General features: G+C 41.8%; 2 protein-coding genes across 2 annotated transcripts; one reads left to right on the top strand and one right to left on the bottom strand.

Annotated features, from left to right (window-relative positions):
- Positions 1–1,212: 1,212 nt before the first annotated feature.
- Positions 1,213–22,088, bottom strand: LOC144048987 (doublesex- and mab-3-related transcription factor 1-like). Its single transcript, XM_077561521.1, has 5 exons — positions 21,422–22,088; positions 21,173–21,347; positions 18,401–18,555; positions 14,270–14,426; positions 1,213–2,138 (listed from the first exon to the last, which is right to left on the bottom strand). The coding sequence occupies exons 1-5, from the start codon at positions 21,809–21,811 to the stop codon at positions 2,002–2,004; spliced, it is 1,014 nt and encodes a 337-aa protein (XP_077417647.1). The 5' UTR covers positions 21,812–22,088; the 3' UTR covers positions 1,213–2,001.
- A 77-nt stretch (positions 22,089–22,165) lies between these two features.
- On the top strand, positions 22,166–26,123 carry LOC144048986 (cilia- and flagella-associated protein 157-like). The gene is made up of 9 exons (XM_077561518.1): positions 22,166–22,405; positions 22,710–22,981; positions 23,546–23,699; positions 23,988–24,267; positions 24,694–24,794; positions 24,933–25,041; positions 25,531–25,628; positions 25,697–25,756; positions 25,873–26,123. Exons 1-9 carry the CDS (start codon positions 22,269–22,271, stop codon positions 25,913–25,915), a joined length of 1,254 nt encoding a protein of 417 aa, XP_077417644.1. The 5' UTR covers positions 22,166–22,268; the 3' UTR covers positions 25,916–26,123.
- Positions 26,124–26,519: the final 396 nt, after the last annotated feature.

The raw sequence follows: 26,519 nt of genomic DNA, 5'->3' as shown, positions 1-26,519 counted from the left end.
ATGGGCAAATACAAAAGCAACTGTATTAGGATTTATATATTTTTATTTTTATTTAAGTGGCCATGTTTTTTCCCAACATTTTTTTAGTGACACGGCTAATCATCTAAAACAACAATCATGCCCTTTTCTGTGGCTCACTGAGCTGAAGTCTCGCCAGATTTCGCAAGAACGAGTCTCACCTGACTTTTGAAGGTGAGCCAGCAGGGGGCGTCGTGTCGAGGGAGGGGGGGGGGGGGGGGGTAACCACTGGCAAGACACTTTGTTCTCCCTGTGATAAAATGGCCTCCCTTAACTAAAGTCGTAAAAGCGCCGGCCATAAAAGTCAATCTTGTGTAAAATCCAATTAAGTCATTATCTGACTGATTGTATCTTTAATTGAAAACAGAAGTGACAGTAAATTTGTGTGATATATCAGCATCAATCGATACTAGCGCCGCCGCTGATTTATGGCAGCGCGGCGCTTATAGGTAACTCCACATTCTTCTCTCTAAAACCACTCGGGGATGAAATTAAGAGTAAGTGCGTTTCATAAAAAAAAAAAAAAAAAAAAGAAGAAGAAGAAGAACAAGACGCCGGCGTTATTGATTCCAGCAGATGGGGCACGACCCGCTGAGTGTTCGCGCAAAGAAAACACTTCGGCTTGTTTTTCTGCCGCCCTCCATCATTTCAAGCCGCAAAACAAACTTGTAGCCACATAAACTCAAGAAAACACTTCCAGGAGGCGCCTTCACATTTTTATGTTTGTAATATTCGGACGAATGTTTGCGAGGGGAACACAACTGCGGAGAAAAGGGTTTATGGCTCAAGAGAAAAATGTAGCCTCAGCTTACATTTGCCATCATCAGCATTTTACAAACCGTTGATCTCACAAATGAGATTTACAATAGCTTTTTTATTTGACCATCTGTGACTGTAACATTTTTTTTAATTGGTAGATTAGCACCTTAGTTGTTCATAATGGGAACTCCTGCAAGCCCCTGGCTAATAGTTTTCAGACAGGATTCGGGTTCGAATTTCCCGCCCTGTGTCTACGGATGCGACGTCATATGCACGTTGTGTACGTTAAGAAGGGAAAATGCGGTTTCATTTTCCGGCCACAGGTGGCAGTAGCGATTCACAATTCAATTTTCTGCGTTCAGTAGCTTTAAGAAGAAGTCATTAGCATTTTTCTATTAATTTTGTTGTTTTTATTTTAAAAAGTAGCGATTGATGTTGGATCAATAAGTCTTTATTAGGGTATGAAACATGAGGAGAAAAGAAATCAACATTCATTAATGGAACAACATTTAAAAAAACAAAAAAACACAAACTGAAAGTGGAAACAGCATACCAGAAGAAAACAACAATTCTAGAAAACACAACAACTTGAGCAGAAAGTATAAGAAAATCTACTGAGTGAACACGTGAGAAAGAAAAAAATTCCGGGGGAAAAAACACTTTGAACAAAATTTATGAAAATAAAAGAAGAAAACCAGGAGAAAACATAAGCAAGAAAAAATGGCAAAAAAAAACGGAAAAAATGAAAGGCAAAAAACACACCAAAAAAAACACAAAAACTGTAGAAAGAAGATAATTCGTGGAAAGAAAACAACAAATGAGAAGAACACAACCAAAGTAGATTAAAAAAAACATTCATGAAAAGCAAAACGGCACCAGAATGAAACAAGAACAGCAAAAGAACACGAAAAGGAAAACAGCAAAGGTGAAGAACATGTGACGCAAACAACTTGAAAAGATAACACACGAAAAAAGAAAACCCGAACAACTTGAAGATGAAACAATAAAAGAAAAGACAAAAACATCTGGTCAAAACATCAAATCAATTTTTTTTTTTTAAATCACAAATAGACTTGTTTAAAAAGTGCAGTTTGTTGTCGATTATTACAGACAAACTCCACTTTGCGATCTGTCAACTCTTATTTCGAATGATTAAACTACAAACTTTTTTTTTTTTTTTTTTGCTTGTTTAAGGCTTGCAGTGCAAAAACCGAACCTCGCCGTTCAATTGGCCGCGTCTTCGTCAATGACGAGGCGGTCGCACCCGTCGTGTCCGTCGTCCAGCTCCGGCTTGATGTCGGCGATGCAGCTGAAGGTCACGGAGTCCGCCGGCACGCCGCCGACGCTGCTGGCTGACATGGCTGCGAACACGCAAGCCGCCTCAATTAGCAATTAGCAATTAGCATTCGTTCATCCATCATTCATCAACCTGAGATGCAAAAGAACGAGAAGGAAGCATACACAAGAAGAAGCAACAAAAGCGACCGTTTAAAAAGAAAACACGAAAGGCTGTTCTTGGAATATTCTTGCTGTCAAAAATTAAGAGGTTTGGGTTTCAAAATAGGTCAGGGTTTTACGGTAGGGTTTCAAAGTGAGGTAGAGTTTCAAAGTAAGGTTTCAAAGTAGGATTAGAATTCAAATTAGGGTTTCAAAGTAGGATTTCAAAGTATGGTTTAGGTTTTAAAGTAGGGATAGAGTTCAAAGTAGGGTTTCAAATTAGGGTTTCAAAATAGGGTTATCATTTTAAAGTTGGGTTATCCTTGTAAAGTAGGGTTTCAAAGTAGGGTTTTAAAGAAGGGTTTAGGTTTCAAAATAGGTCAGGGTTTTATAGTAGGGTTTCAAAGTGGGGTAGAGTTTCAAAGTAAGGTTTCAAAGTAGGGTTAGAATTCAAATTAGGGTTTTGTTTAAAAGTAGGGTCTGGGTTTCAAAGTAGGGTTTCAAAGTAGTATTAGGATTTCAAAGTAGGGTTTTGAAGTAGGGTTTGGATTTCAAAGTATGGTTTAGGTTTCAAAGTAGGGATAGAGTTCAAAGTAGGGTTTCAAATTAGGGTTTCAAAGTAGGGTTATCATTTCAAAGTTGGGTTATCCTTGTAAAGTAGGGTTTCAAAGTGGGGTAGAGTTTCAAAGTAAGGTCTCAAAGTAGGGTTAGAATTCAAATTAGGGTTTTGTTTAAAAGTAGGATTAGGGTTTCCAAGTAGGGTTTCAAAGTAGTATTAGGGTTAAAAGTAGGGTTTCAAAGTAGGGTTTGGGTTTTAAAATAGGGCTAGGGTTTTTAGAGTAGAGTTTCAAAGCAGGGTTTTAAAATAGGGTTATCATTTTAAAGTTGTGTTATCCTTGTAAAGTAGGGTTTCAAAGTAGGGTTTGGGTTTTAAAATAGGGCTAGGGTTTTTAAGAGTAGAGTTTCAAAGCAGGGTTTTAAAATAGGGTTATCATTTTAAAGTTGGGTTATCCTTGTAAAGTAGGGTTTCAAAGTTAGGGGTTCAAAGTAGGGTTTAGGTTTCAAAATAGTGTTTGGGTTATGCAGTAGGGTTTCAAAGTAGGTTTTCAAAGTGGGGCTAGAGTTTCAAAATAAGGTTTCAAAGCATGGTTAGAATTCAAATTAGGGTTTAAAATTAGGGTTTCAGTTATCCTTGTAAAGTAGGGTTTCAAAGTAGGGTTATGTTTCAAAGTAGGTTCTGGGTTGCGGCTAAAATTTTAATGTCGGATTTCAAAGTATTGTTTAAAAGTAAGATTAGGGTTTCTACGTAGGGTTTCAAAGTAGTATTAGGGTATTAAAGTGGGGTTTCAAAGTAGGTTGAACCCTAGCAAAAGCCATCATGGAGTATTTACGCATCAATTATAATAAAGATTTGTTTTGTTTTTAATACAAAATAAGTAAATTTCCATTTGGGTGTTACAATATTGAAGGTGTCTCCACATTTACATTAATGTTCAGAGTGTCCCGGATTCCTGCGATGCAATTGGCTGCTACTCCCTCCCTGCCGTCCTCCTCCCCGTAGTGTTGTGAGGTCATTTCTCTCCTCATTAACTTCCTGATTGGTTCGGGACGCTCACTTTTTTTTTTTCTTTTTTTTTTTTGCCCGTCTGCACTTTGTCACCACTTTCAAGCGGGCGCCTCCGTCATTAAAAGGGATGTTTGTGTTGCAAGGTGCAGCCTGGGTGCTGCGCTTGTATGCTATTAAAGTCACTGTGTGTGTGTGTGTGTGTGGCGTTGGGTGTGCGTGTGTGAGAGAGAGTGTGTGTGTGTTGGTAATTAAAGGTGCTGGAGGTGTTAAATGAGGACGCGGTCCACATGTTTGCTGTCTAATTCACTTTCCTGTCACATCTGTTTGAAAAAGGCGAGTGCAACATGATTTTCATTGTCAATTAGCCTCATGTAGTCGCTACGCAATTATTATTAATTAGCGACGGATAATTGACTATGCTTCTGTCATTATACAATGGGGGGGGGCGGGAAATATCAATTAATTTACTTTAATAGCAGTTAATAAGATAATGAAACAACATGAGAATAAAACACATAAGAATGAAAAGCAACAACGTGAATGAAAACAATATGGACAGAAGATAACTAGAAACTGTGAATGCTGAAATTCAAATGGAAAATTTGGAAACATGGAATGATATTGACTGATATGGAAAGTAATCATTTTGAAAGACATGGAATGATATTGAATAACATGGTATGAATGAAAAATGTGCAAAATGGTCAAAAATGTGGAATGACATGGAATGACCAGGAATGATGAGGAATTATATTGAAAGATGTGAAATGAAAAGATGTGGAATGATATTTAAGAAAAATGTTGGTGGAAAATGCAGAATGACATTGAAAGATGAGGAATGATGTGGAATTATATTGAATGATGTGACATGATAATATATGAAATGATGTGGAGTGATATCGGTGACAAATGCGCAATATGTTGGGGAAAAATGTACAATGAAAGGGAATGACATTGAAAGATGTGGAATGATCGTGAATGATTGATCTGGACTGATAAGAAATTAAATCTGTGAAAAATTGGAATTTTCGGAATGAAAATTGTTCCCAAAAACAACTGAATCGGCTGAACTTTTGAATTTCAAATAGGAAAGATGTGAATCTGTTATGTGTATTTAATATGCAAAGGAATGGATGGAATTGTGAAACTGTGGGAAAACGACATTTTTGGAATGAGAAAAGCAACGCACTGGATGGCATTCTACTTTTGGAATATGTTGAAATTGGAATGATGTAAATGAATTAGTTGGAATATGTTGGAAAAGGTACATTGAGACATCATCCTAACAAAACCCACCAACAGGATACAGACAACAAACGTCAAACAAACTTCAGCATACTTCACAAGACTTTTATTTAGTAAACATCAGCCTGCCTGTTGAGCTTTTTCTTTGGCTTCCCGTGGCTTTTTGGGAGTCATGTAAGAAGCAAAGGGTGTTGAAAACGGTGTCACAAGAGTGTTGCTGGGAATAAGCAAAAGTAAACTTTTGCCCCGACGGCCGTCACTCAGCGCTCAAACAATGGAAGGCGCTCGCTTTCTTTTTTGTGAGGCGCCACAAAAGGAGGCGTTGGTAACCTCCCACTTGTGCTGGCTAAAGAGACTTTGGGAGTGCATCAAAGTGCAATCGCTGCCTGCCGCGCTGACCAACAAAAGCCCGCATGTGACACCATCATCCCTCCCGCCGGGTGTCATAATCGTCACAGTCGTCCTGCCAGCATGCGCACATTGGGCGAGCGTCATACGGGTGAGATAACGCTTAAGCAAACATGCCGCCGCATTAGCGCAACTTTTGACAGCAAACTCTTCTCTCGTGTGTGTAACTCTTTGAATTTGGGAGGAAGGACAGAAGAGGACAAAAGGGAGGAAGGAGGTAAGGAAGGAGGGAGGGAGTGAGGGGAGGAAGAAAGGAAGGACAGAAGAGAGGAAGGAAGGAAGGACGAACAGAAGAGAGGAAGGAGGTAAGGAAGGAGAGGGTGAGGGGAGGAAGGAAGGAAGGACAGAAGAGAGGAAGGAAAGAAGGAAGGACAGATAAGAGGAAGGAAGGAAGGAGGGGAGGAAGAAAGTAAGGAAGGATGGACAGAAGAGAGGAAGGATGTAAGGAAGGAGGGAGGACCGAGGGGAGGAAGGAAGGATGGACAGAAGAGAGAAAAGAAGGAAGGAAGGAAGGACAGAAGAGAGGAAGGAAAGAAGGAAGGACAGATAAGAGGGAGGAAGGAAGGAAGGAGGGGAGGAAGAAAGTAAGGAAGGATGGACAGAAGAGAGGAAGGATGTAAGGAAGGAGGGAGGACCGAGGGGAGGAAGGAAGGACAGAAGAGAAGAAGGAAAGAAGGATGGACAGAAGAGAGAAAAGAAGGAAGGAAGGAAGGACAGAAGAGAGGAAGGAAAGAAGGAAGGACAGATAAGAGGAAGGAAGGAGGGGAGGAAGGAAGGAAGGATGGACAGAAGAGAGGAAGGATGTAAGGAAGGAGGGAGGACCGAGGGGAGGAAGGAAGGAAGGAAGGACAGAAGAGAAGAAGGAAAGAAGGATGGACAGAAGAGAGAAAAGAAGGAAGGAAGGAAGGACAGAAGAGAGGAAGGAAAGAAGGAAGGAAGGAAGGACAGATAAGAGGAAGGAAGGAAGGATGGACAGAAGAGAGGAAGGAGGTAAGGAAGGAGGGAGGACCGAGGGGAGGAAGGAAGGAAGGACAGAAGAGAAGAAGGAATTGGATGGACAGAAGACAGAAAAGAAGGACAGAAGAGAAGAAGGATGGAAGGAAGGAAATAAGTTCTGAGCTAGAAAGGAGGAAGGAAGGAAGGCAGAAAAGCAGGTTAAAGTGACACAAGGAAATATGTAAGCTGCATGAAAAAAAACAGGTGCAATAGAGTAGAGGAAGGAAGTCAGAAAGAAAAACATGCCAGGAGAAAAATCTAAATGAATGAAGGCAGGAAGGAAAGGTGAGAATGGAAGGAGGTCAGGAAGGAAAAGACGGCAAGTGTGCTGGGAAAAGCTCCGCTTTGATGGGCCGCGCTCACGAGCGCCAACGCTGCAGGTTCAGGTTGCTGCGCTTCCACTCCAGTCCTGTAGGTGTCGCTATATAACTTTAGACTGTCAAATGAAATCAAACCAAAGTGGAACGCTAATGCTCAAAACAACACTAACAAGACAACAACATGCCAAATGCGACGCAGTCAACGCAGCAAAGTCTCCAGAACCTTTTGGGAAATATGTGCGCCACTGAAGTCACACAAACTATAGAAGCAAATGTGTGCAAAAGTGTCGCTGCGGTTCGGGGCCACTCTCACACTTAGCGCAAGCCGTTATCGCACCAACAGCAATTCAATCTTCAGAATGAAAAGTAGCCTGTCACATGACAAGGTTAGCTTGGGATGAAATGATTCTCATTAAAATGATACGAGCACAAAATGTCCCTGGTGTGTGTGTGTGTGTGTGTGTGTGCGTGCGTGTGTGTGTGTGCGGTTCGCCATCATCAGCCAGCCCAGCGCAACTTAATGATCCGTAAAACTCAGTCAAAGGGCAGCCAGGCAGACGGCCTTTAAACATGGCGGCTCACGCCACTCCGAATGAGGTCGGCACGGCGAACCTTCACCCCGACTTTTTGACCACACAAGATAAAAGCAAAGCCGATGTGAAAATGAAACGTGCTGTAATTGTGCGAAACGTTTGGAGGATTTCGGACTGGACGAGCATCGGGACTACCGGGGCAGAACTGCTGAGTCTGGACCCGGGGCGTGTTCGCATATGCGGGCGGCCATTACACTCAGACTGACAGAAGGCATCAGTGTCGGGGTCAGAGGCTAATTAAGCAGCGAGGACCCCTTTGCCCCTGCATTGTTAACCAATCTGTCCCCTGCTGGAAGACGACTGGCGCGGGGGGTGCGGGGGGCGGGGCCACATCCTACTCCCCTCGAAGTTCAATCTCCATCGGGGCCTGTGCGTGCCCCATCAACTCGCAAAATGGCCTCTCCGTCTTGTAAAGCGTAAGGATACGCCTTAATGAGCTGAGGTGGCGGATCAATATTTGGCTCCGATGCTCTCCGGGTTGCGTTTTGAACAAAACATTTATTGAATGGCGGACAGACAGGGCAAGAAAAATGCCAAAAGGACACACACGAGAGGCGGAAAGGAATGTGGAGGACGCATGTTGGTGTTTTCCCGCATTAGACGGCATCGCAAAATCATGTCGATGGCTAAAAAAAATATATATATTTATTATACTGTCATTGACCCCGCCCTGACTCGACCAAGCAAAACGCCTTTAATATGTTATCATAGCAAATGACTGTGGTTACGTCATCTTCCCAAAACTTTTTCAAAGGTCTTGGAGCCATGAGTGATGCAATACGTAAAAACAATAAGCTACCCAAGCAAGTCAATGAAATAAATAAATGTCTTCTTTCGGCTCCAAACGGCGATCCAAGTTTAATACAACAGGCTAACTTCAATTTTCGCTAACCTATTAGCACTCATTATTTCCCCCAAAAACCTCCAGTTTCATCTTGAGGCAACATAATGCTGCACGAATATATATATATATTTATTTATTTATTTTTATTAGAAAGTGTTTGCATTTTATTCCGGTCAGACTGTGGACGAGTACATAAAGCACACGGCGGCCATTTAAAGCCTTCCCGTGCCCGCAGGCTGCTGTTAATGGCGCTGTCGTACAAGCCATTACGACACACAATTACACTTGTACAAATTTAGCACAGCAGGGTGGCAAAGACAACCTGAAGCCCCCCCGAGGGTACGACCGCCGGCCCTCTCTGACTCTTACTCACAGCTCACAAAGCAAGTGAAACGATTTGATTCCGATTGAATACGAATAAGATTTTATATCGCGGGTCTCAAACTCACCCATTCAAATGCTGATCATTTGAATCAGGGGTGTTGGAGGAGGGGAACACAGAAGCCCAAAGTTTGAGACTGGAGAAGGTGTGATGCAATAAGTTGACTGTCCCGTTCAATAAACATCTGAAAGCACATTTGCGACCGTGGCTCTCCTTGCCCACGTGCGAGGGCATCACAGCACCTAAAATACAGATGCTGTTGTTTGGAAGCGAGCGGGAAAAGTGCGGCAACAGGCGCGGCGGCGTACAGTGATGGGGGGGGGGGGGGGTGCTGAATCGATTGAAAATCATCTGGGAAAGATAGTTATGGATTTGTAAGGCTTGGCGAGTCTATCGATTAGCGAGCCTGTAATTTGCATTTAAATGTTCTCGCTCCTGACACCCGTATAACCAATGCTTATATCGACGCGCACGTCCACACTTTAGTTTGAATCTTTGCTTTCAAACTGCGATTGATCCCAAAAGTTTAGCTGGCGAACTTTACAAAGTCTCCACAAGGACGGGGGCAAGAAGGAACATGAAGCAAGGTGGGTGTGTGTGTGTGTGTGTGTGTGTGCGTATGTGGAAGTGGAGGGGGGGGGGGGGGGGGCTTGATGGACTGCGCTGTCACCTCCCCGCTCTGCGATTTACGACGGCGGGGCTGCTGACGAGCGCGGCGCAGTAAACGGGCGGGCCGGGGGGGGCGCGTATTTCACACGGAGCTGGCTTTTATGAAGAACACCGCCACGGCCCTCCCCGGCGGCGCCGCCCGGCCCGCCGTGACGGATGGAGAAAGACGCATGACAAGCTTCATCATTGTTTGTAAATCTTAACTGTTCCCGCTCACTAACTCCAGAAGGCAATTTTGCGGAGACAGCGGGGACTGCGGGGGGGGGGGGGGGGTTGTTGGTGGGTGGGCTGGGTTATTCCGAGGGAGGCGGGGGGGGGGGGGAAGGACAGCGTCGGTTCTCCTGAAGGTTATTTGGATCTCTGTATTTGGCCAAGTGATTAGCCCTCGCCTTCGAAGGCCTGATAAATCAGCCGTGGCGCTGTTTGGCAGCCGCAAGGTGCCTTGGGCTTGTTCCCGTTTCTGGCGGGTCCCCGTTTGGACAGCTTTGTTCAGGACCGAGCCACCAAACTACAAGTACACTTCATCTGTAGTCTCGCATTCAAGTAATTTCCTGTTCAATCCAGACAGAATGATGTTGACGGCACTTTTGTAGACGGACACAAGATCTGGCATTTTTCTCCTCTTGCATCCGAAAGTATGAGTCGGGTCAATCCTTTTATCCCTGGAGAACCCAAGAAGCCTTTTCTTCTTTGGAAAATTATGAATTATACATTAAACGACTGCTATAAGTTTACTGAACAGCAAAATATATGTTTTTCAATTTTAACCCTTTTTTTTTAACTAGCTCAGAGTTGCTAATTTATCAAAAATAAAAAAATAAAAACATACTCCTAGGCATTCTGCAACATGATATGAAATAGATTAACAAAAAAAAAAAATTTTTACCATCTGATGGTTTGCTAAGAAGATGGTTTTGTTTGGATTGATTTCCAGACATCTTGTCACCACCACTCTGGCTCATGTAAGTGCAATATTCGTCCACTAGATGGCGCCATGCAGGGGTCAGAAGAGGCACTCTGGACTTTTGAAGTTAAATTAGTAAAAAAAAAAAAAAAAAAAACAGATCTTTGTTATTTGAGTAGCAGAATTTATAGGGGCCAAATTTGACCCCGTGGGTTCTCCAGGGATTTATTATCGTGTCTGAATTCCGACTTTGCCGAGACTGCGCTGGAGAGTTTCCAAGGCGCATCCGAGAAGTTGAGCCGGCCAGTTTGGTGACCTCAGTATTTTGTTTCTGCAATTTGCAGATGATGAGGTTCTGTTGGCACCACCAAATCTTGAACCTTTGCTGGAGCGGTTCTTGGCCGAGCGTGAAGCGGTCGCCATGAGATTCGGCACCTCCAAAGCTGAGGTCATCGTCCCCAGTCGGGAAAGGGTGGAGCATCATTTCCAGGTTGGGGGTGACAACCCGCCCCAAGAGAGGAGTTCAAGTATTTGTGTGTCTTGCTTACGAGTGAGCGAAAAATGGAGCAAGATTGACAGGTGGATCGGTCGGTTGTGGCGAGGAAGAAACCGAGCCAAAAGAACAGCGCTGGTCCAAACATCAGCCCGTCATTGACAGATGCCGACTTTCCGGCGTACGCTGCGCATTTTCCACGCGTGCTTTATGACGTGAAGCCTCGTAAAAACACACAGACTGAGACGTACCGTCTGTACTGACCCGGCTCAGCGGACGTAAACATGCTTAGCCCGGGTCTGTGTATTTTTCCAGGCTTTTGTGGGCTCATCAAAAGGCGGGCATCCATCAATGACGGGCCGATGTAGACAGTTTTGCTCGGCTCTGCAAAAGAAGCTGTGGATTTACCGAATTGTATCCTGAAATAACAGGATACAAGAAGCTAAAAGGAGTTTCCTAGCAGCGTATTTGGACTCTTCTCGTAGATTTCCTGGTCACGTGCCACCAGACGGAGGCCCTGAGGACAACCCAGAGACCCTTGCAGAGACTGTCCTTCAACTATCTTAGAACTCTTTTGGACCCCTGGATAAAGTGGCTTGGGTGGTGTGGAATTTTAGGCTTCCCTGATTCGGCCGCTGCCCCTGCAGGCCGACCCCAAACAAGCGGGGAAAAAAATGTATGGATGGATTTAGCTTCTTAACCCTGGAGAACCCACGGGGTCAAATTTGGCCCCTATAAATTCTGCTACTCAAATAACAAAGACTTTTTTTTTTTTTTTTTTTTTTTTACAAATTTAACTTCAAAAGTCCAGAGTGCCTCTTCTGACCCCTGCATGGGGCCATCTAGTGGACGAATATTGCACTTACATGAGCCAGAGTGTGTAAAATTGTGTTTTTTCTGTTAATCTATTTCATATCATGTTGCAGAATGCCTAGGAGTATGTTTTATTTTTTTTTTTTTGATAAATTAGCAACTCTGAGCTAGTTAAAAAAAAAGGGTTCAAATTGAAAAAAACATATATTTTGGTGTTCAGTGAATTTAATTTAATTTATAATTCATAATTTTCCAAAGAAGAAAAGGCTTCTTGGGTTCTCCAGGGTTAAACAGAATACCTGCTAAATCGCAGCGTCGCGGCCTTAACAGAACATTCAAAGAAGAGAACTCAACTTGAAACCTCTGCGGCATTACGGTGTTCCAGAGAGGAGGTTTTAAAAAAAAAAAAAAAAAAAAGTTTCATTATACCAAAATCAGTCAATGTCCAGGACTTGCTGGCATGAAGCTCGGGCGAGCGTAAGGAATGTGCAGACACGTCACCTCGGACGAGACCCGAGTTCCCTCGGTTGAAGACGCCCACGTGCTGTCCGATAAGCGTGGGAAATCCGCGCGCGTCGGACTTTCTCACTAGATGCGTGAAAATGAATGAATGCAGAAGAAGGCTTTTGTTTTCCCCCCCAGGGATTATTCTGGCAGTGTGAGAAAATGATGCAAGAGTCCAGATGGGCGATCAACCACAGAGGATCATGGACAGTAGGTTCAAATTTGCTAGCAATGAGACGGTTTCTCTGACAGAAAACTACAAATTGCCAAACCAAACCAAAATGCCAGATCCTGTGTCTTTTCAGACACGGGTTTGTGAGACGTTTTTGTGTGTCCACTCATTATAAACACGGCTACCAAATGTCATGTTTGATGCCACATGTTGACTTAATGGATATTATTAGTTATCACAGGTGTAGCCAATGTTGTGGCAAGCGTTTCCTGTTAGGTTAGGTGGGAAAAAAAGGTGGGAAAAACTGGGGGGCTGCCACCAAATATGGGACCACCGGCGGGGAAGTTGCTTGTGATCTTGTAATGGAGCGTAAAAGCCATGGGCAGCGGCGGGTTCGGGTGGGGGGACCCTCACAGGAAACAGACAGGTGAAAGTCCAAAACAAATAGGAAGGAGATGCGGGGGGGTCTTAAAGCCGCGGACGCTGCTGGCGTCTCACGACTTGAAACGGGTTCAAGGCAAGCGAGCAAGTTGCCGCTGTTGGGGGCAGTAGCGGAACGGTAACAATTTGCATGGACAGTCGAGTCTCGCAGCTCAAGTCAAATTTTCCGTTTTTGCACATCGAAGACCTCGCCTTCATTAAATATGATGCCAGAGCGGCTCACGTTTGTGGGATTTAATGACAAATGTTGTCGTGGTGTAAAACATTTGCTGCGTATGAAATATTTGGGAGACAATTTGAAGGCAGCTGCCGTCAATTTTAAGACCTCTCCTTCAGTAAATGTGGCGCAAAAAACAATTACAAAAAAAAAATATACAAAAAATATATATATATATTTAAAAAAAAAGAAAAAAGGAGAGCAATAATGATGACATGTCAAATCGGTAAAATTACCGAATGAACAATACTGAATTCTCCAGAAAAAAAAAAAAAGTAAATGTGACGCGATAGGCACTTTTAAGGTCACGTTAGGCGGGAATTTGAACAGCATTTCGTTAAATTATACCCTCAGAGTAACATTTTAGCATGTGTGCCTTCAAACGATATTTTCTTTAGACCACTTCCAAAACATTTAAGACTTTTCTTCGAAACATTTTGGTAGTCAAGTCAAGTCAAATATTTTTGTATACTGTATGACCTTTTTTGAAAGACTATTTTTAAGGCCAATTCCACCAAATTTAAGACCTCCCCTTCATTAAATGTGATGCAGTACAAGTTACAAAATATGACCCAATTTGAGAAACACCGTCTTCAATTAAATTTCCCTTAGAGTAAGACTTTTTTCTGTATAATGTAAGATATTTTGTAAAAACGTTTTAATGCCAATTCCATCAAATTTAAGACCTCACTTGTGTTAATTTGTGATGCAATGCAGGCTCAAAATAATAACAATGTCGCTAGTCTGAGTCCATTCTGAATCTGAGTACATTTTCCTACTGAATGAAATCTTTTTATGGACGATTTTAAAGGCCACTTTCCTCCATTTTATTCCTCTTCTTTAAGAAATGTGATAAAATACAAGATCATTTGAACACAAGTGAAATACGCTCAATTTTTTTTTAAGGCCGCTTTCATCAAATTGAAGCCCTCTCGTTATTAACTAATTTGCTCCCAAAAACATATAAAAAACGTTTGACAGTATTTTAAATATTGCCATGGTCCCAAAAACGTATTTATAAGTTATTTTATGGTGTTTTTTTTATGCTAGGGCATACAGAAAGGCTTTGATGCAGCCTCTGACCTGAAGAGGATGCTTAAAGCAATGGTAGTTATTACAAAAAAACGACCAGCAGGTGGCAGCAGAGTATAAGAGATCAACCAGGGCCATGTTGCAAAAAAGCTCTTTTTTCAACAGGAATGTGAATAATGATGAAACTTAGCTATATTCTAATGCTAATTGCTGCAACATGGAAACACATACGAACGTTATTTTTTTTTCTGATGAAAGAAGAGACTCTAATCTTTTTTTTGGCAGGTTCCATGTTTTTATAGCAATAGGACATCATATTCTGTGGACCTTGCAAAATCAGTAAAAATCCAGAAAAAAAACAGCCGGGAGCAAAGGGGGTTGCTTCAGTGAAAATGGCTGGGAGCGAATGAGTTAAATAAGGTGCAAGGTGTGTGTGCATGTCACGGGTCACTCACAAGCGGCCATCGCCTCGGAGCAGCTGCTGTCCTCCAGAGTGAAGAAGGAGGAGCCCAAGCCTTGGGGGAGGTAAGTGGCCGCAGAGTAGTAGGGGTGCATGCGGTACTGCGGCGACATGTTGTGGCCTGACATGCGGCCACCGTCGCCGTGGGGCACCTTAAGACACACACACACACACACACACACACACACACACACTTGTCAGAGATTCTTCCACAGCGCACGGCAAACTTTTGCAACGAGACGTCGACTCGCCAGCGAAGGCCGCTTTTTCAATTTCACTTTTTATGGAATGTGATTTCTGTCAGCGCCAATAGCAATACGTCAGCCGCCTTGTCCACACCATCAGCTCGCTGACAGCTTTATAAACTGTTATTTAAGCGACACTCAGCTCTTGTATTAGGCTCTGAAAAATACAACACAGATTGGAAGGGAGGCGGGGCGGGGGCGGGTTGGGGGGGGGCGTAGGTCGCTTGTCTTTGAGGGACAGCAAACCCAGATGGGCCACAGACAACCACATATTATTATTATTATTATTATTTGCATTGACAGTCATTCAAAAGTCCATAACGCTGTCTGTCTGCATGAAACATTTGTACAGGTCAAGACTTTACTGGCCATTTTTCAGATTTAAGACCTCGTAATCTGCGATACGCCTTCAAAATGTCAAAATATTTTTCTGGGTATGACATTTTGCAATAATGTCATTAGTATAAAATCATAGTGCCGGTCTGCAAAGACAAATCTAAGAGCCTTTAAAAAAAAAAATGATGACATCTCCTGTCATTGAATGTAACGCAACACAGGCTGAAAAGATCAACGTTTTGGGAATGCTAAAGAATTTTGAGATGCACGCGTACGGGTTTAAGAGTTCAGAAATTGAAGAGCTCTGCTGCATTAGTTGTGATAAGGATTCCAAATATCAACAATTTTTAGAATGAGACCACACTTTTGGAGAAAAATATGCCTTGAAGTGGGAAACTTCTGGTCTGTGCGTTTACGAAGCCAAATCTAAGACTTGAAAGCAGCCGCGATTAGAGTCAGCTTTAAAATGAAATATGTTTAGTTTTATTGTATCATAAATAATAAGATTTATTTTATGCATGTGTAATAATTTTGCTGTTTTGAGGGTTTGTTTATAGTGGAACCAATGTTCGTTACGTGCGTGTTGTACGGGGACGCTAATGATTGACGCATTGCTACATCGTTCCTTCTAAGATGATGGGGAAAAAAAAATGTTAAACTAATAGAAATAGTTCAAATAAATTTTTGACATCTATAGCCGTCAATGGCAGTGAATGAGTTAAAATAAAATAAAATAAATTATTTGGCTTTTTGTGGCTTTTTTTTAAATTACAAATGGAAGCTAATTTAACGTGAACTGTGTTTTTACACGTAAGACAGTCAAAAATGTCAAACTTAACTTAAACATTAACATTATTAAGTTAGTGTGTGTGTGTGTGCAATTTAGTTTTTCGGGTCTTGTACCTCCCTGAGAGGTCTTGGCTTTGTTATCAGGCACCATCTCGCGCCTGCACCCTTATTTGATTTCCCATCAGCCGCCTGCATGGCAGCCAAGCACCAGTGAGTGTGCAGCACAGCACAGTTTGGGGGGGGGGGGGGTGGTGGAGTAGATGCCTCACACGATAAACGACTAAATGTTTCCTCTCTAATTCTACTTTTTACAGCCAAACTTAAGGTAGGGTCAGTAAAGCTGCATAAAGGATGCAGGTGGACTTTTGAAGGCCTCGCCTTCGTTGAAAGTGCTCACGAGGAGCTCCTTTTTAAATTAGGTTATTGGGAAGGAATGTTGTCAGTTTTGAAGTTAGCAAATGTATGTAACACTTCCCTTCCCTTAATGAATAAATACATAAGTTTGCCGTTTTAAATGAATAGAGGTTTTTTTTTGGAGTCACTTCAAAATTCAACACCTCTCCTTCAGTAAACATTCAGCAATAATATTTTTAATGTACAATAATTTTTTTCCCACAGATTTCAGGTTTAAGGAATCCAAATAAAGATGTCAGAGACATTTTAAGAGCAATTTGATTAAGTTTAGTACCTCGCCTTCATTAAATATGACCTCTACTACATGCTTATTAGTTTATAACATTTTGGAATAATGTTTTTAATAATATGTGTTTCTTATGTTTCTTAAGCTAAATGTAAGACTTTGACGAAATGACGTATGTTAATACCTTTTTAAAGCCACTTGAAAATTTAACACCTCTTCTTCATTAAATGTGACCACTGATATCAGGTCCAATTACAACACAACATCAATTGAAGACCTTTTTCTTTATTTTAAATTTATGGTTCCTTTATTAAAAATGACCCAAAGTGAGTGGACCACGTGCTCAATAGTTAGACATTTTGAGATCTTTTTTTTTTTTTTTTTTTTTGCAGGTTTAAGGAACCTAAATGCAAGACTCTAAAGAAATCAAAGCTGTTAATACTTTTTTTTTTTATATATAAGCCACTTAAAAATTTTAATTATTTTTTTTATTTATTTATTATTTTTTTTTATTTTATATATATTAAATTTAATAAAAACACTTCTACTTTATGAACCTGACCACTAGCAGTTGTTTGCAGAATTAAAAAGGAAGACGAATCTAAAGGCTACTCTGCTCAAATTTAACGCCGCTCCTTCATTAAATGTGACCAAAAAGGAATATTTATAATTATTAATTTTTTTTACTACTACAGTTTGAAACCTTTTTACAGGGTGGCATGTTTAAGCAAGCCCAATTTAAGACTTTTTAAAATTTGAGGCCTCTCCTTCATTAAAAATGATGTTGAATAGATACATTAATTAATGCAAATGTTTTTTTTTTAATACTAAATAAAATTATCATTAAATTATTTGACAGTGATTGAAGCTTGCAGGTCGCACCTTAACGGACCTTAACAAAATCAAATACTTCCAAATAATTAAAATCATGATTATTATCATTCTTCAAGAGCTTTAAACTTGAGCTCTTCATTTTGGACACTCTGCTGTTTTGATGAAGAAGTTGTTCAATTGCAAATATGACTAAAATGACAAGCATGAATATGAAAATATACTGTATACAAGTCTGGTGTGTCTGAGGCACCTTCACTTTGACGCAAACACAATAAAAGCGAGCGTCTGAATTTGAATAAGCTGGAGATGACAGCTCGACTAAAAATACCATCCATCACCGAGCGGGATGGCTAAATTATGCTAAGGAGTGCTAACTGATTAGCATTAATGCGCCGGCTTTGCCCCTCTGCTCGCCGAGGCGGAGCGGTTTGTTCCCGCGCCGACAGACAATACCATTAACCTTTGCAATTCGGGCAGCGCCGCGAAGCCGCCGAGCGCGTGGTGACCCCGACGCGTCGTGTTGCTACTCGGGAGAGGGGTGGGCGGGGCCGACAAACATTTATCATGAAAGCTAAAACGCTTCGTTCCAGATCACTCGCGAGTTATGGAGCCCATTTGTTCAACTCGCAAAGCTCATTACGCTCGACACTGTACAGAAACGTTGAAGCTGAAGCAGGGCTGAGCAAAGTACGACTTGCCGGCCGTGTACGTTTATCTGAGCATTTATATAAGCAAGAGGCTTGGAATATTTTTCCCCCTTAAAATTGTTTATTTTGTACAACAGCTTATTAGGGCCACGTATATATATTTTTTAAGAGGGGTAGTAAAATTTCAAGAAAAAACTCGCAAAGTGGCAAATTTACGGGCAAAAAAAAATCTGAAAATTACGAGAAATGCACGTAGTGTATTACTGGATGTTTGTGCCAATACTTTTTGATCAGGTTTTCAAATGAGGAAATAATAATGGCTTTAACCATATTATGTTAAGAATTTGCACTATGAAGCGTTGGGTACGGCCAGCGACAAAGAGGCCTCGCTTTGCGAAGGTCCACACCCTGAGGATCAAGCATTTATGTTCATTTGTTAAAATGTATATTTATTTGTACATTGACGTTTCCAAAATTAATATTTACACATTCATAGATTTTTTTTTTTTTTTTGGTACGAGTTTGTACTAGCTGCCGTGTATGATGAGTAAGTTTAAATTAAGAATGATATATATATATATAATTCTGCAATCCCTTTTTTGCTTTGAATTGCAACCCCAAAATTTGGTAGTCACCTGGTATTGCTGGTAGTTGCACAGGTTGTTGTAGTAGGCCGAGTAGCAGGCGGGTTGGTACAGGTTGTGGTAGGAGGTCTCCAACTGCAGCTCCGATTGAACGTCGCCGAGAGGCCTGCTACTTCCGGCCACCGGGCTGGAGGGACTCACCGCACCTGACAAACACAACAACACGACTCGTTGGCGAGTGCTTGCTCACAGGCTCCCCCTACAGTTGCCACTTGGAATAGACAGCAACGAGAGATTGGAAACGTCAAATGTTTTGTTGGTTGCCATCTGTGGATCTGTCATTTTCCTACCACTTTCTCATGGATGCAGAATGTTTTGATCCATTGATATGTTCAAATAGCATTTATTATTACAGTATTTTTTAAATACAAAATATTAATTGAAAAAAAATATAGAATATTAAATAATATAAAGATGTAAAAATAATCAAACTATACACAATAATTAAATGACAAAATAATGTATTCATACAAAATACTATTGTATAAAATAATATATTTTAAATGATATGCCAAAATAATACAAAATAATTATATTCTAATGTAAAAAAAGTATAATGTTTTTAAAAATCATTTAAATACAATATAACTAATATCAAACGAAAATACAAAATAACAAATAATCATGAAAATGTCATATAAAATATTGAAAATACAAAACATGAAACTATTATCACAACATAATATATATGCAAATAAAGATTGCTCGTTAAAGACTATACTCCACTCCAAGTTTACACTAAAGTCCTGAAATGTGTTTAATTAACAAGATGCTTAATTATAAATCTATGATTAATATGATACACAAAATGAATGCACAAAATAATACACCAACAAACAAAAAATTTAAAATTTAAGTAGCAGATTGTCCTCTCCATTTGTACCAATTTTTTTTTAATCATTGTTATTTAAATATTTGGATGACATTTTAAGCTCATAATGTGGACTTGATGAAAGGAAAACCTTCCACGCGACAATACACTTTCCTATACTTTTTGCATTATTGTCTTTACGGTTATCATTATCATTGTTATTTAAATCATATTAACTTTTTGTCCTGCCAACAGATTGCAGCTGTGCCGCCTTACTCAAAGCACGTCAAGTCAACAGCGCCACCTACAGGCCATGCGCGTGCTAGCAGGTGGAGCGAGTGAACTTCTCTGCAATCCCCATCACACTTTTTTTTGCCTTATCGCCAAGGCCACATTGTTCTCTCCTCCGACATATGACATCATGCGCCAGCGCCGGCACGTCACTCGTCGAGTCCCCGCGTGCTCGCCTCCTTTTTGTTCCCGCACCAAGACGGTGGCGGCAGCGGCCTTGACCTGTCACGTCGTGCGCCTCCTAAAAATGTGCTCTCAGATACCAGCGTGAACAAACACTGTATCAGCATGTGCGGATCGCACCCTTTCCCAGACGCTTGAACGCCATTTACGCTGTATTTATCACGCCGCGTGTAGCGATTACTAACGTACCTCTGCCAAGGACAAGCTGTTTGATAAAGTAGACAAAAATTGGATAAAGCCATGTACTTTAAAACTGCTAATTATTTGTTAGCTAACAGTCATTTCTACATGGTTTTCTCAAAAGGGGAAGTCACGTCAAAAAAAGTATTTACAGTAATATGAAGCAAAATCCAGCCATTTTTATCCATTTCAGGTGGCGGCCATTTTGCCTTGATGACATCATCGTGCCTCACGTGATGATAGAAACGTGATGTTCATGTTATTTCAACGTGAATTAATCTATTAAATGTGAAGACGACTAGATTTTGTGCAAATTCTACTTGAATTAATCTTGTTCATTTTGTGAACATGGAATTATTCATTACCAATTACACTATAAATTTCTTCAGCAAGCCACCTGTGACTACTTTTTCTGGTGACAATTGTGGCTATCGCTAATGCTAATTCTGTTAAACTACACTAATCAGTTTGGACAAGAGGAAGAAACCTGGCTAGTAGGCTACGACCAACCAAAATTGTAGACCCCCCCGGAGTCACGTGCCTGTGAAACCATATAAATGTTTAATTACCTCATATTAATACATAAACAGTAGACAACAGATTGATGGAAACTAGTTTCAAAACTGGTTTCCATCACACAAAAAAAATGGTTTCATTATTGTTCAAGTTAATGTAATAAGGGGTTTGGTAACAAGAAAATGCTTTCAATATATCAACGTTATTAATTATTACATCCAGAGGTGGCAAATCTAGGTCCAGAAAGTAAAAAAAGCCAGAAAGTTTGGCTTTAGTCATTGATGCTAACTAGCTAGCTAGTTCCCTAGCAGATAAACGAGCACCATGGGAGCTAGCTAGGGAGTTAGCTAGCAAGCACATGGGGCTAAAGCCAAACTGTGGCAGGGTTTTTACTTTCTGGACCTGGATTTGCCACCTCTGATTACATCTGACAAAAAGGAATTTTGGTAAAGGTTTTAGCAAGCAGTCATGGAAGATAATGTTTGATTTGTTTTCGCGGCCCAGATCTGGCCCCCAGGCCACGAGTTGGACATCTGTCCTACAAGCAGTCCAAAAACTCCCATTTTCAGAAATTGGTTGATTACCCAAAATGTTCATGATTGTTTAATTTCATTTCACGTTCGGGTGGGCAAGTGCGCCAGAGACACAACTTGTATGCAAAAAGTCAATTTTCCTCAACGTCATTTGTTAAAACTAAAACAGTTGGCATCTTTTTACACTTGAGAACGTTAAAACCTTAAAACCTTACAAGCACATTAAAGCTTTTATGACGGTTGCCTCACCTGTGACTGACAACATAGAAGAAGAATCGCCAGCCGGGGTCAGAGGTCGTCCTTCGGCATCAAACATGCAGTGGGGGTCGTCTTCACTTTTCACCATGTCCACATCGCTGGGCAGGTTTACCGGGCTGCAAAAGCCCATTTCCTCGTCCTGAGCTTGCTGCCGCCTCAAAGCAACCTGGAAGGCAACCAAGAACGGATTTCTTTCATAAGCGATGAGGCCAACAGGTAGATGCAGATGCGTGCGCTTACCTGAGCCGCCATGACCCTCTGCCTCTCAGCTATGAGCTTACACTTGTCGCACTGGCAGTCCTTCCACTTGCAGAAGCGCTTGTGCCCCTTCAGGTGCGACACGTAGCCGTGGTTGCGGCAGCGAGAGCACTTGGGCATCCGCGGGCCTCGCTGCCGCGCCGAGGCCGGCGGGGACGAGGATGAGGACGGAGGCTGCTCGCCGGGCGGAGCTGCCAGCTTGCTCATGGCTCGCAAAAATGAATCATCATCATTATGGGTGAGGACTCTTATGGTGGAAGATGAGAGGACACTGGTCCTCCCCCATCCTGCAGAAACTTTTTTTTTTTTTTGGGAAACTAGTGTGGGAGTTGATGCCACAAGTGGGAGTAAAGTACAGAAGACTAAGCCCATCAGCCTGCCAGGATTCAAAGCAAAGCATGGAGAAGTATTGATTTCATATATGGAAAATGGAAAGGACTGTATGTAAAAATACGGATGCGAGACATCTGATTCCTCACAAATTATATGAATTCCTAGATTACTTCTTTTTTTTTTAAACCTTTACATTTGGTAATAATATGGAAGTTTGACATTTCAAGTTTGCTTCTTCATTTACTTTAAAGCTAAAACATACAGCTGCAAAACGCAACTAGCCATGTGAATGCACTCATTTTTACACAAAGTATCATACTAGTACTAAATATAAACTAAAATCCTTTTTTTTAAGTATAAGTTGAAAATTTGCGTTCTCCGAGTGTCCCTGAACGCACCATCGCCTAGCAACCAAAAAGCACGCTTTGCCACCGTCCACTTTTTTTTTTTTCAAGCTAACTTTGAACTGTTGTTTGTTTGTTTTTGTTTTCTCGCCATGCCTAAAAAGAAGGAGAGGAAAGGAATTGAAGACAAAAGCACAAAGAAAAACCCGACTCGGGTCTCTCCTGCTGGGGACAAAGAGAATGATTTGTATCTCCTTCAAATCCGCTTGTTGAACGAGGAGCTTGACAGGTGAGTCGAGTCGATCAGACAGACAGACCGACAGAGACCGACAGACAGTTAAAAAGAGAGGGCGGAAAAATGATAGAGCAAGAGAGAGAAAGTTAGAGAGCTATAGAAATAGACAAGGCAGACTGACAGAAAGATTTGGAAGATAGATAGATAGATAGATAGATAGATAGATAGATAGATAGATAGATAGATAGATAGATAGATAGATAGATAGATAGATAGATAGATAGATAGATAGATATGGACGGACGGACGGACAGACAGACAGACAATTGTCGCCAACCCACGGACTTGTCTCGTGAAGACAGCAGGTGAAATGCGAGCATCTGGAGAAGGAGAAGACGTCGCTGGCGCGTCGTTGCCTGTACGCGGAGACGGAGAAGAAGGACGCGGTGGAGTACCTGAAGATGGAGTTGCTGGATAAGGAGGACGAGGCGGAGCGGCTGGCGGAGCGGCTGGACCACAGTCAGCAGGAAGCCCGGGCCGAGCGGGACGTCCTGAGGGGACTGCAGGCCGAAGAGCTTCGGGAGATTCGGGATCGCGTCCGCCGGCTGGAGGAGGACAACGCCGGCCTGGGTTAGAATCACAATCAATTCTAATATTTGTCCAATGAAATTGGACTTTTGGCTATTCAAATATTTGATACCTCCCCTTAAAAGGTTTGCCTGTAGATGCCACAGCATGGTGGCAAAACAGGCTTGGTTCATTCAAATTTGGCCTCACGGGGCAAGAGTGCTGGCCCTTGATGACATCAGCATTTTCCCATCCACTGATTGGTTGGTTGGTTAGAGCATGTTGAGTACTGTATTGGTGGGTGACGTAACAGTGGTTCTATGGACTATATGCCACGGAGGAGGCGGGACTTCCGGGTTTTCACCCATCAACTTTGTTTCCGTTTCCGGCTTGCGACGAGTGGGCCGCGTCCCAGTACTTGCGCTTCCGCCTTTGTGCCCCTCGGTTGCGCGTTCCCCTTCGACGGATGCGAGTGTGTAGTGTCTGTCTCAGTGTCCGAAGCATTTCAGATAGATCCGTGGCATCTACCCTATTAAGTGGTGTGCTCAGTTAAATCCCCCAGTGAAGAAGAAAATCCCCAAATGTGCAGCACCACTGATTAATTGACTCTTCTTTGGCGCCTCCTAGTGGCCCGGCTGGCGGCGTTGGAGACCTTCGAGAAGCAGAAGGAGCAGCTGATGTCAAACATGGCGGCTGCAGAGGAGAAGCTGGCCGACCTGGAGGAGGAGCACACCGCCGCCATGCACGCCGCAGAGATGAAATCACTGCTGGAAAAAAACAGGTGAGGACAAAGACGATTCATCGCCGTTATGTTGCAAAAAGAGACGCCAAGTTTGGCCAATCATGAGAACATATTTTTGTATATTATTGAAACTAATTGTGTTTTTTAAATGAACACTGAAAAATGGGGCGAAAAAATCTACAAACTGGCTCTTTAAAGTTGTCTTTTTATCATTAAACACAAAATATTTTACAACAAAAAGAAAGAAAAAACATTGTTAAAGACGAAAAGACACTGTTGTTGAAAAGAGGACAAGTTGTCAAATTGTCATGTCTTCGCCGCGGACAGGCTGGAGAAGGAACTGGAGGCGGCGGCGAAGGCGGCGGTGGATGCGGCGGCGGCGGAGGTGGAGCGTCTGGTGGAGCAAAAGCTGCCCGAGGCCAGCAGGCGGGCGGCGCTTGAGAACCAGGAGGGGCGGGCGCGATACGCCCGTCTGTCCGAGAAGGCCCACCAGCTGGCCCGCGAGAACCACGCCCTGCGACAGCATCGGGGCCGCATGGCGGCCGACGTGGCCGTCCTGGAGGAAACCATCGACAAAATGGCGCGCCGGAGCTGCCAACGCAAGAAGGTTCGAACAAACTTGTTTGTTTGGGTGATTGAAAACTGCCCAACAAGATGCATTTGATCTTCGTTTCCAGAGGTGGCAAATCCAGGTCCAGAAACCCTGCCACAGTTTGGCTTTAGCCCCTGATGCTAGCTAGCTAGCGCCCTAGCAGGTAAACAAGCACCATGGGAGCTAGCTAAGGAGCTATCTAGCTAGCACCTGTAAGTAAAAACTCTGTCACAGTTTGGCTTTAGCCCCTGATGCTAGCTCCCTAGCAGGTAAACAAGCACCATGGGAGCTAGCTTAGCTAGCTAGCTAGCACCTGGGGCTAAAGCCAAACTGTGGCAGGGTTTTTACTTTCTGGACTTGGATTTGTCACTTCTGTTCGTTTCATTTAAACGCAACGTGATTGACTTTTATTTGACTGTACTGACAACCTCCCACCACTAGGAAGCAGAGCAGCTGCAGGATGACCTGGCGCAGCGCAGTCGTGACCTGGAACAACTTCGGACCCAACGCGACCAATGCCACGCTGAGCTGAAGGCACTCAGGTCCAAAGTTCACCTCATCCCCATACATAAAGTCCAATTTTGTGATTGTCATAAATCTCCTTGGGGGAGGTAACTGATTTCCAATTTACAGCCAACAGGAGAGACAACCAACCACAATCAGTTTTTTTTCCATTGCAGAAAAAGCCACGCCACCTCGTGTGCTCGACTGGAGGCGGAGTTACAGGAGGAGAGAAGGCGGATTGACCAGATGAGGGACGCCATCGCCGCCCTCGGACCGACGCTCACAGTAATATTTCAACAGTTTCACAAGTTAATATCGCAAAACAAGATTTGTGTGCAGGTGTCTCGACCATTTAGTGAAAGTAATGATGACCTAATGTCATACAAAATCAAACCCAAAAATTAAATTTTGAGTAAAAGTGTTTTTTTTTTTTGGGGGGGGGGGGGGGGGTGTTGCAATAGAGTACCCTTTTTTTGGCAGCTTGTACAATAATGTGGCTACATTTTGGATCATTAAAAAACAATTACTGCAATTCAAACTTTATTATTTTTGGTGAAATTTGTACATTTTTAAATATTGCTAGAAATTTACCATGAATGTTCAGATGGGAATTTTATATTTTTTTTTAATGAATATTGCTCACATTTCTACAGAAATCTAGACGGCTAAATAAAAATAAAAATGATGGTCAATGATGGTGTAATAGTACTAGAACATCTGAACTTTACTCCCATTTAAGATGATTTTTGTTTGATTGGTTCATTGTGAACACAGCCACATATGCAGAAGCTGCTGTTGCTCCTGGAAGGCCCCCGCGACCTGCCCTTCAGTGACCCCGCGCCACCGGCTGTAGAGGACCCGGCCAAACACAGGTTGGAACTTGTCAAAAGTCAAATTTTCCTTTCGACTTCCTGTTTGTTCATTTGTCACATTTAAACAGGACAGGAAGTGGACACGCCTATCGGACAACTCCTAAAGCCAAACCTGTTCCCTCACTCAGGTTAGTGACAACTTTAACAAGCAATGTTTTGTGTGTACAAAAAGGTACTTTGCTGCCATCTTGTGGCATCTTCTCGCAATTACAAACCCTTTTGGACGGGTGTTTTAAATTTGCAGTGGGACTGGATCTCTCTTCATCTCACTGGACCACATTTGTTAAAAAAATTATAATCTGATTTATATATATATATATATTTATTTATTTATATTATTTTTTACACTTTAAGCTGCGTTAAATGTGGCTTGATGTATTCACCAATCAGGAAAGTCGCCACCCACCAATTATCAACAACATGCAGCTACATAAAATGCCATGAAAATAAATAAGCAATTACATGATGTAATAATGACCCCCTCCCCCAACCAAAAAAAAGTTTTTCATGACAGTTGGTTTTTCTCTAATTTATTTAAAATATTAAATAATTTGACTGATTTCACATTTATTTACGCTCAAATTTTTTGAACAATTTAAAATGAAAATATTTGTGTTTATTTTATATGGCCTAAATTTAGTATAACTGGTATTTATGATACTATTTGAATTACGATTTGTTTTGCTTCATTTTTTTGCTGGTATTTAGCAAACATTTAATATTCCTCAAATATTAGTTAAAAATGTATGGATGGTCAAATTTATTTGTAATTGAAGCATTTTATGCTTGAATGTATCAATAATTGTATATATTTTAAATTAACATAAATGCTCACTAATTTTTGCTAAATATATATATATTTTTCCAGCTCAAATTTTACCTACACTCATA

This window comes from Vanacampus margaritifer, chromosome 3 (assembly GCF_051991255.1).
Source record: "Vanacampus margaritifer isolate UIUO_Vmar chromosome 3, RoL_Vmar_1.0, whole genome shotgun sequence".
NCBI lineage: Eukaryota > Metazoa > Chordata > Actinopteri > Syngnathiformes > Syngnathidae > Vanacampus > Vanacampus margaritifer.
The sequence above is the reverse complement of the archived record's forward strand: the minus strand, read 5'-3'. Positions and strand labels throughout refer to the sequence as shown.